We start from the raw sequence: 9927 nt of genomic DNA, 5'->3' as shown, positions 1-9927 counted from the left end.
GCGGGGAACGGTATCTCACGCCGGCTCGCGAGGGCACCCCCCCACCCCCACCCCCCGAGCTGAAACGCCGTACGGCTGCTTGACATTCCAATCCAAACGCCGACATTTTGGGGGGGTTTTAGAGCGGAGGACGGAAAGGGATAAGGAGGCCCTTTAAAGCAAAAAAAAAATAAAAGATGCGCCCGTGATAGCGTGTAGCGGTGTCGAGTCGTCCCCGTGACGACTGACGGCTCAGCAGAAGGACAGCACGTCATCTCAACACTGCCCCCCGCGGGTCAGGTCAGGTTTCACACGCGCGGAGGTCTGCCGGTTGAAAGGCTCGCCGCCGAACAGACGGAGGGTATCTCACCCCGGAGAGGGGCCTATCGGTGCAGACGGGCGACCCAAGCAGGGAGAAACTGAAACATTTCGGGATTACATTACATTGCAGGCGTTTAGCAGACGCTCTTATCCGGAGCAACTGACACAACTTTTTACACAGCATTTACATTGCATTCATTTAGGCAGCTGGATATATACTGGAGCAATGCAGGTTGAGTACTTTGCTCAAGGGTACAGTGGCAGTGTCCTACCTGGGAATCGAACCAGCGACCTTTGGGGTACAAGACCAGCTCCTAACCCATTATACTACACTGGGATACGGGCCTTTCTCTCCCCACCTCGCCTCCCAAACTCACCCCTTCTTCACGACGATGATGACGACCCCCAGCAGGAGGATGAGGAGGGCCAGGCCTCCCGCGCAGGCCCCCAGGATCAGCCCCACCTCCTCGGAGTTCTGGGACACCTCCAGGGCGCGCTTGCCGTCCCGACAGGCCGCTGAGAGGGGGACAGACACGCACACGCAAACAGGGATGTATCACAGGCCGGCGTTTCCCCACCGGTGTGCCGCGGCACTCCGGTGTGCCGTCAGGCGAGGTCAGGCGTGCCGTGTGAAAAATCCTTTAAAAAAATGTTTAATGTTCAAATGGATAAAAAAAAAAAACTTAAATGAACAAATCCCATTCACAAAAGCCAAAATAAATGTCATTAAAATGCACATCGCTTAATTAAAACCCCAAAAGAACATTTAGGCCTACTGTTGGCACGTCACACCAACGTCAGTACGTCGCTCGCGGTTTTTTTTTCTGTCGGCGTTCTGCGTGCCATGAGGTTCTGTAAATTTGGAAAGCGTGCCGCGGAAGGAAAAAGGTTGGGAAACGCTGCCATAGGGCATACACACGGCAGCGCGTTCATGCTGCGGCCGATCCTGTGAGCGTTGTGTGTGTATAATGCGGTGCTTGGGACGACGCATTTATGGTGGTTCACAGGTTGTATTAGAGTTGATTCCTTTTCTGTTATTATTGTTTTTGTTCTTTGTGTCATTTGCTTTGGCGACGCGGTGTATGTCATGCTAATAAAAACAGCTCGAAATTGAAAGTGGAAAAACCCTCAGGCAGGGAGACTGGAGCACATGGACAGCAGGACAGAGGTAGACTCCCAGAGAGGGGTTCCAGACAACAAGTGGACAAACACACGCACTTAAAGTGGACAAACTCTTGCCCTTAAAGTGGACAAACACACACACTTAAAGTGGACGAACACACGCACCCTCCGTCCACACAAACCAAACAGGGCACACAGGTTTGCTAAACGCAGATATTACAGAAACCATAAACCTCACAGCTTAAAAATATTCAGTCAAACCACTACTCTACACCACGTGCCTTAACAGACAAGAATCAGGAACACAGTGGCGTGCGTTACAGAAATATTACTTGTTCCTTTGTAAAAATCCGGCAGGCGATACTGAATAATTCTCTTTGTATGCTATTCTGAGGCAGATGCCAGAACTGGGCCATTAGTGTGAAGGCAGGTAATTATCTCCAGAGGCAAGATCTTCTCTGCGTGTGATTTCCCCACGAGCGCAAGGACGGGGCGTGCGCGGGCGGATTGCGAAATACCGTCAAGCCCAGTGTGTCTTCAATTAGCAAATCTGTTCCCGTGTTATTTCTCAACAAAAAAAAAAACAAAGCGTCCACAGCAGATTTCTTCTGTTCTATTCATAAAACGCAGCATTTTTCATCGTCCTCACCCAAAAAAAAAAAACAAAACAAAAACCCTGACATCATTATCGCTGGTGAAACCTGTTCCTTGTGAACTGCAGTTCGGCGCAGGGGCGGGGTTGTGGGGTTGTGGGGCACAGGCGGCAGTTCGGCGCAGGGGCGGGGTTGTGGGGTTGTGGGGCGCAGGCGGCAGTTCGGCGCAGGGCCGGGGTTGTGGGGTTGTGGGGTACAGGTTCACGTCAAAGCGGGCCACTGTAGCACAGTCACTCTCTGTGGGAAATAAACCGCCATTCATTTCTCTGGGTCTCCAGTTTCCTCGGTTAGGAACCCATGTACAAATAAAGGCATCTGCCTGTAATGAGATGTGAGAGATGATAGTGTGCCCAGATCGTTTATAGCTCCCATGGGCAGAAAAAAAAACTCTTTACAGACCTGTGGCTTGGTTTATCTACTGTACGTACTACCACCAAACTGGAATTTGACAAACATCCGTCAAGTGGGTCCATAAATTAATTCCATATTATATTAGATCTTTGGGTGTTCAGAAAGGGATCTGCAGTTACTGTGTAGTGTAGCCAGTACAGACAGGACAGGCAGTCAGTGTAGCAGTACAGACAGAGCGATCGGATAGTGCTGCTGATGTTTCAGGGACAGGGTGTTTGAGTGGGGAGGGTTACTGTGGCACAAACTGTGGTCAGCTCGACATACGCGAAACTCGGTTTTGTAAAAGCGTTTGTCTTTCTGAATTCCTCTGTTGTCCTGACCTTGACTCAGCAGAAAGAAGCTTTGGTTCCTAACAGTAGTCAGTACAGACAGGCCTGCAAAGTGAAAGTAGTCAGCACAGACGGAGCAGGGCTCACAGAGTGGTTATCAGCGTTTCTGCTTTTGGAAAAATCATTTGAAGTTCTTTTGTGCGTAAGGGGCTTTAATCTGCTTTCCGCCCTTGTCCCCCGGTGCCGCGTTCTCAGTCTGGCCACGTTTGCCCGCTAAATTTCTATCAGGCAGGAGATGAGCGTGTAATTTCCTCTCAGATTAATTTGTGTTCCCGCCGTCTTCCCAAAAATTGAAAATTGTCATTTGAAAAAAAAAAGAAAAAAAAGGAGCCAGGGAGTGTATCATTACCCAGCCGCCGCCGCTGGGAGGATTAATCAAACTGTCACCTCCGAGCCGAGAGCCGAATCCCCGGCTGTGGTGCCTGAGCCAAAACAATCTCCCCGTCCGCGCTTCCCCCTCTCGCTCACCTTGAGCCGGCCCAGGACCAAGAGGACCGCGCGGAGGACCTCAACGGGGCTCGCGTGTAAAAAAACTGACACCGTACAAAACCGACCCCCCTTCCAACCCCCCCCCCATCCGCTGTCGCCGCCGCTGCCCCCTCCCGAAGGCAGTTTTTATGGGGACCGCGAGCGTCCACGGCGAAACGTTTCAAACGGATGCGTTTACAGCCTGGTGAAACCGCGACGCGCGTCGAACGCGTTTTCTCGGTCCACAGACAGCTGGAGAGCGAGATCATAGCCGCAGTTCGGAGATGGGCACCAGAAAGGTCCGTGCGTTTCCTGGTGTTGTCTTTCCCTGAACGGACGCCGTTGCGGCTGGTTTAGCTTCACTTGCCGACCGGTTGCCAGATCTGACGAGACCATCTGGCGACAACCGAGATAACGAACAGCCAAGGGCCAAGTGATGGGAAATAGCAGGGGCCCGACCTGCCCTGGAGCGGCCAGCGTTCCTCACAGCGCGCGCGGGTAACCCGGGTAACCCGCGGAGCCGCTGCAGCCCCCCCGAGAGAGGAAGGATCTGTGCGTTCTGACTGGATCTGTGCGTTCTGACTGGATCTGTGCGTTCTGACTGGATCTGCGCGTTCTGACTGGATCTGAGCGTTCTGACTGGATCTGCGCGTTCTGACTGGATCTGTGCGTTCTGACTGGATGGGCATGACTGGACCAAACGTAAGGCTGACACACATGTACATGTGCTCACACACACACACACACACACAGCAGCTTGAACAGGTAATAGACACACACACACACACACAAATACAAGTATACACAGACACACACACACACACACACACACACGCACACACACCCAGTGAGCAGCTTGTTCAGGTAACACACGCACAGACACATACACACACACACACACACACACACACACAGTGAGCTGCTTGTTCTGGTAACACATACAGTACACAGAAACACACACACACACACACACACACACACAGTGAGCAGCTTGTACAGGTAACACACGCACAGACACATACACACACACTCAGTGAGCTGCTTGTTCCGGTAACACATACAGTACACAGAAACACACACACACACACACAGTGAGCAGCTTGTACAGGTAATTCATACAGTACACACACACACACACACACACACAGTGAGCTGCTTGTTCTGGTAACACATACAGTACACAGAAACACACACACACACACACACACACCAGTGAGCAGCTTGTACAGGTAAACATACATACACACACACACACACACACACACACACAGTGAGCAGCTTGTACAGGTAATACATACAGTACACAGAAACACACACACACACACACAGTGAGCAGCTTGTACAGGTAATACATACAGTACACAGAAACACACACACACACACACACACACACACACACACAACACACACACACACACACACACACATACACACATACACACACAACACAACACACACACATACACACACACACACACACACACACACACACACACACACAGGAGCAGCTTGTACAGTAATACATACAGACACAGAAACACACACACACAGTGAGCAGCTTGTACAGGTAATACACAGAAACACACACACACACACACACACACACACACACACAGCAGCTTGAATAGGTAATAGACAAAAACACACACACACAGTGAGCAGCTTGTACAGGTAACACACACACACACACACACACACACACACACACAGACACACACACACTCATTCCCCACTCTCCTGTGCTGACAGGCAGGACGCGGCGCAGCTGATGTTTCCGGGACAGGGTGCGCGTGAGTCACGAATCGGGACACGAAGCCGAGGGGACGCGCCCGCCCCTCAGTCACGCGATCACTCGAAACCTCGCCGCCGCTCCCTCCCGTCCCGCCGGGCACTGCACCTCCGGCGCTCCCAATCACCACCGAGCCCAAATATTCGAGGCAGTACAGAGACCCGGAGACCCCCCTCGGCACACTCCTCGGAGTGACATCACACCAGAAAAACAACAGTGCTGCGGGACACTTTGAAGTCATCAGAATCAGAGAAAGGGAAAGAAAAAAAAAGGGGGGGGGGGGGTGGGGGAGGTGGAATTCAATTTAAGGGCCCCATTTTTCAAGTGTGTGCGGAATGTTCTGGCACAATAAGCTGAAGGGAAAAAAAAAAAGATGGAAAGAGGAGAAGAGGGTGAAAGAGTCCGTCTTATCAAAGGAACTTCTTCTGCGGCTTTGAGATCTGAAGAGCCAGATCACAAAACCCAGATTCCCCATCTACCAAGGTTCTCCATCCCTCCATCTCTCTCTCTCCTTCTCTCTCTCTTTCTCTCACACACATACCCACACACACACACGCACACGCACACACACACACACGCACACACGCGCACACGTACGCACACACGCACGCACGCACACACGCACACACACGCACACACACACATACCCACACACACGCACACACGCACACGCACACGCACACGCACACACGCACACACACGCACACACACACATACCCACACACACACACGCACACACACGCCCACACACACACCACGACAGGCACACACAGGCACACACACGCACACGCACACGCGCGCACATATTTCTATAAATGAAATTGAAATCCTTTTTTATCAGCACACATACCATTTTGTATTTTGGTGAAAAATTTGAAAAATGTGATACATGGACATGCTATTCAGCAGTACACCAGCTGAATAGGATGAGCCTACAATTGTGGTTGGGCATTCTAGATTAGGACAAAAGGAAAAAAAACTTCAATAACATCTTAAAAAATAAACGGAATTTCACTGTGTGGGAATCATTTAGAAATCACTTGTGAGGAACTGATAAATGAACGTCACCTGCATTATGTTTGAAAAGAATGACGTATGGTTTTTCCGTAATCTGATTGGCTATTACACTATGTGGCGAACGGGATCGTAAAAACACAATACATTTTTTGGATTCAAAATTACCTTTCCTGGCGATGCGGATGCAGTTGATGCGTGTTTCCTGAAAGTGAAAGAGAAAGAGGAGAAGGTCAGTAGTGAAAAAAACCATAAACAAAAGCATTCATAGGCCTCGTGGGGTTTACTTACTGCATATCAACACAACACTTTTCACTCATAACAACACTCTATTCAGGACAACAAGCAATTCCATCTTGTACCTCCATACATTTAGCCACCTGATCAATCTATAATTGCTATGTGAATATATATAGCGGAATTAATGTGTTTGAAATGTTAGCTGATGAGAGCTACGTTTCATAATACGCACTTCCATTAAGACTAACTAGGTGAGATAGTCACGCGTAATCTTATTCCTGCCCTGCACCTTCTGGGCGAGACAAATGACTTAATTAGGAAGTGCGGATAGACAATGTCGTCAGTATTATGAGACAATTATGCAAATCTCGCCGGGCCGAGTGATGGAGGATTGTGGGCCGTTTTTTCTTAAACCAGTTAATTGCCCGCTTCTAATTGAAAATCCATTTGAGCGGATTTGCTCATACGCTCCCCATGTTATTGGCACATTATATTTATTCAGCCTCCCAATTCCATGTCTTCCTCAGACCGTTCCGGCTCTTGTCCCCCTTTCCAGAAAGCCGGTGCTACCGCTAAAATTTCCTCCGTTCTGGTACTCCACATTTCAGCTCTTTCCTCTTCACCCCAATCATCTCTAATTTGTCTGTTTTTTCCGTGCGAAAAAAAAAAAAAACCCATTTCCTGATTTGACTATTTAGCGAAAAATAGCAGCAAATATGAGAGGGGAACGCTGATGGGGACGTGGAGCGCATTGCCTGCTATTGCCCAGCATTATCCCCGCTGGGTTGCCATGTTCGGAGGAATTTGGGGAAATTGTAAGTGAGCGAGACATTACCGTCTTGCCATGGCAACCGAGCCGAAATTTAATTTAATCTGAACTGAAAACAGGCTCACGCTGGGAACAGACGAGAGCAGAGAGAGCGAGAGAGAGAGAGAGAAAAAGAGAGAGAGGGAGGGAGTAAGAAAGAGCAAGAAAGATAAAGAGTGAGGGAAGGAGTGATACAGAGAAAGGAAAATAGAGATAGTGAGAAAGAAAGAGAGTGAGACACATAATGTCACTGCTACCAAAAGCAAGACCACAAATTCAAGACAATTGCACACAATATTAACAGAATATATTAAGTAAAAGAAGTCATTAAAATAATGTGGCCATTACTAGACAGGCAAGGTTCGCCCAGAACTGCCATTCCTCCAAGAGCACACTGTGAAAAACAAGCAGCAGTAAGGAATGCGTATTGTAATAGATTTTCAGTGAAAAGGAAAAGCTTCATTTTACGCTTCAAATAATGGGAAACGGCAATTATTGATGGAGGAGAAACAACAGTGGCGTGTTATTGTACCGCATCCCACTGACAGAGAGCGTGAGAGAGATAGAGAGAGAGGGAGAGAGGGAGAAAGAGACAGAGAGGGAGGGAGAGAGAGATAGAGAGAGAGAGAGAGAGAGAGGGAGAGAGGGAGAGAGAGAAAGAGAGAGGGAGGGAGGGAGAGAGAAAAAGAGAGAGAGAACCTGTCATCGCAATTTGCCTCGCGGCATCATGAACGCCGCCGCTCCTGTGTTTTCCCGTGAAGACGCTGCAGTGTCCAGGCCAGCCCCGCTGCGCCGGGCTCATATTACACTACATTAAACCGCAATCCATCACGCGGCGCTCGGACCGTCACTCCAGCCGCTCTGAGCGATACCGCCGCTCGCTGCCAGCTGAGCATTACGACGCCGCCGGCTAAACGCTTCCGGCTAAACGCTCCCTGGCTAAACGCTTGCCCAGGCTAAACGCTTGCCCAGGCTAAACGCTCGCTCAGGCTAAACGCTCTCCCAGGCTAAACGCTCTCCCAGGCTAAACGCTCTCCCTGGCTAAACGCTCACCCAGGCTAAACGCTCTCCTGGCTAAACGATCTCCTGGGCTAAACGCTCACCCAGGCTAAACGCTCACCCACGCTAAAAGCTCACCCAGGCTAAACGCTCTCCTGGGCTAAACGCTCTCCTGGGCTAAACGCTCTCCCAGGCTAAACGCTCTCCCAGGCTAAACGCTCTCCCTGGCTAAACGCTCACCCTGGCTAAACGCTCACCCAGGCTAAACGCTCTCCTGGGCTAAACGCTCTCCCAGGCTAAACGCTCTCCCAGGCTAAACGCTCTCCCAGGCTAAACGCTCTCCCTGGCTAAACGCTCACCCAGGCTAAACGCTCTACTGGCTAAACGCTCTACTGGCTAAACGCTCTCCCTGGGCTAAACGCTTGCTCAGGCTAGCCGCTCGCTCAGGCTAAACGCTCTACTGGCTAAACGCTCTCCCTGGGCTAAACGCTCTCCCAGGCTAAACGCTCTCCCTGGCTAAACGCTCACCCTGGCTAAACGCTCACCCAGGCTAAACGCTCTCCCTGGCTAAACGCTCACCCAGGCTAAACGCTCTACTGGCTAAACGCTCTACTGGCTAAACGCTCTCCCTGGGCTAAACGCTTGCTCAGGCTAGCCGCTCACCCAGGCTAAACGCTCTACTGGCTAAACGCTCTACTGGCTAAACGCTCTCCCTGGGCTAAACGCTTTCTCAGGCTAGCCGCTCGCCCGGCTAAACGCTCACTCAGGCTAAACGCTCGCTCAGGCTAAACGCTCTCCTGGGCTAAACGCTCTCCTGGGCTAAACGCTCTCCTGGGCTAAATGCTCACCCAGGCTAAACGAGAGAGAGCTAGAGAGAGAGAGAGAGAGAGAGCCCGTCATCGCAGGGTCGCTTATTATGCGGTTCCACATCCAGTGCTCGCTGAGCATCCCCGGCGGTGGCAGCGGCACCCCGTGCGTGGAGGGGGGGGGGGGGGGCCTCGAATCTCATCGTCTCTCCGCCTCGCTGCAGCTTAATCTGCCCGAAAACCTCGAGGGGTCGGGAGGCAGCGTTCGTCGGGACGCTCGTTCCGCGGCCCGCGCTCCTCGAAGGCCAGCGGGGTCAGGCGCTCCACTTTCCCCCGACGGTGCAGCCGAATTAACCTGAGAGGGGCCACCCCGCGCACTGACCCTGCAGCTGAGCTCGCTGGCTATTACACACTCCGCCTGCTCTGGGGCTCCAGGAGGAGGAGCGGGGGGGAGAAACAGGGAGAGATACAGAGAGAGGGATAGACAGAGGGACAGAGAGAGGGAGACAGAGAGATCAAGACAGAGAGAGACAGAGATAAAGAGAGGAAGGGAGAAAGACAGATATAAACAGAGGAAGAGAGAAAGACAGAGATAAACAGAGGAAAAGAGAGAGACAGAGATGAAAAGAGGAAGAGAGAGAGACTGAGAGAGATACACAGAGAGACAGGGAGAGGAAGAGAGAGAGAGAGACAGAGATTAAGAGAGGAAGAACAGACCGTGGGGGGGGGAATTGTAAAACAAGAGCAATGGACAGAAATACTGTTGGACAGATAGAGACAGAGCAGGCCTGTTAGTTCCCTTTGGCTAAGGCTGCCCAGCCCTGTTCCTGGAGATCTACCGTCCTGTAGGCTTTCATTTCAACCCTAATTTGGAACACCAGATGCTATTAATTAGCAGCACAAGGAGATCTATAGCTCCTGAATGAGGTGGGCTGTTAGGGTGACAGTGAAAGCCTACAGGACGGTCGATCTCGAGGAACAGGGCTGG

The 9927-nt window shown here is 51.0% G+C and overlaps 1 protein-coding gene across 3 annotated transcripts in view; it reads right to left on the bottom strand.

Annotated features, from left to right (window-relative positions):
* LOC135262043 (receptor-type tyrosine-protein phosphatase U-like) overlaps positions 1 to 9927 on the bottom strand; it is a 60415-nt gene that overhangs the window by 28355 nt on the left and 22133 nt on the right. For all 3 annotated transcript variants that reach the window (XM_064348828.1, XM_064348829.1, XM_064348830.1), the window contains exons 9-10: positions 6255 to 6291; positions 678 to 816 (exon numbers count right to left, since the gene is read on the bottom strand). In XM_064348828.1, coding sequence (XP_064204898.1) covers positions 678 to 816; positions 6255 to 6291 — 176 coding nt within the window. The remainder of the gene's footprint in view (positions 1 to 677; positions 817 to 6254; positions 6292 to 9927) is intronic.

This window comes from Anguilla rostrata, chromosome 8 (assembly GCF_018555375.3).
Source record: "Anguilla rostrata isolate EN2019 chromosome 8, ASM1855537v3, whole genome shotgun sequence".
Lineage (NCBI taxonomy): Eukaryota > Metazoa > Chordata > Actinopteri > Anguilliformes > Anguillidae > Anguilla > Anguilla rostrata.
The sequence above is the reverse complement of the archived record's forward strand: the minus strand, read 5'-3'. Positions and strand labels throughout refer to the sequence as shown.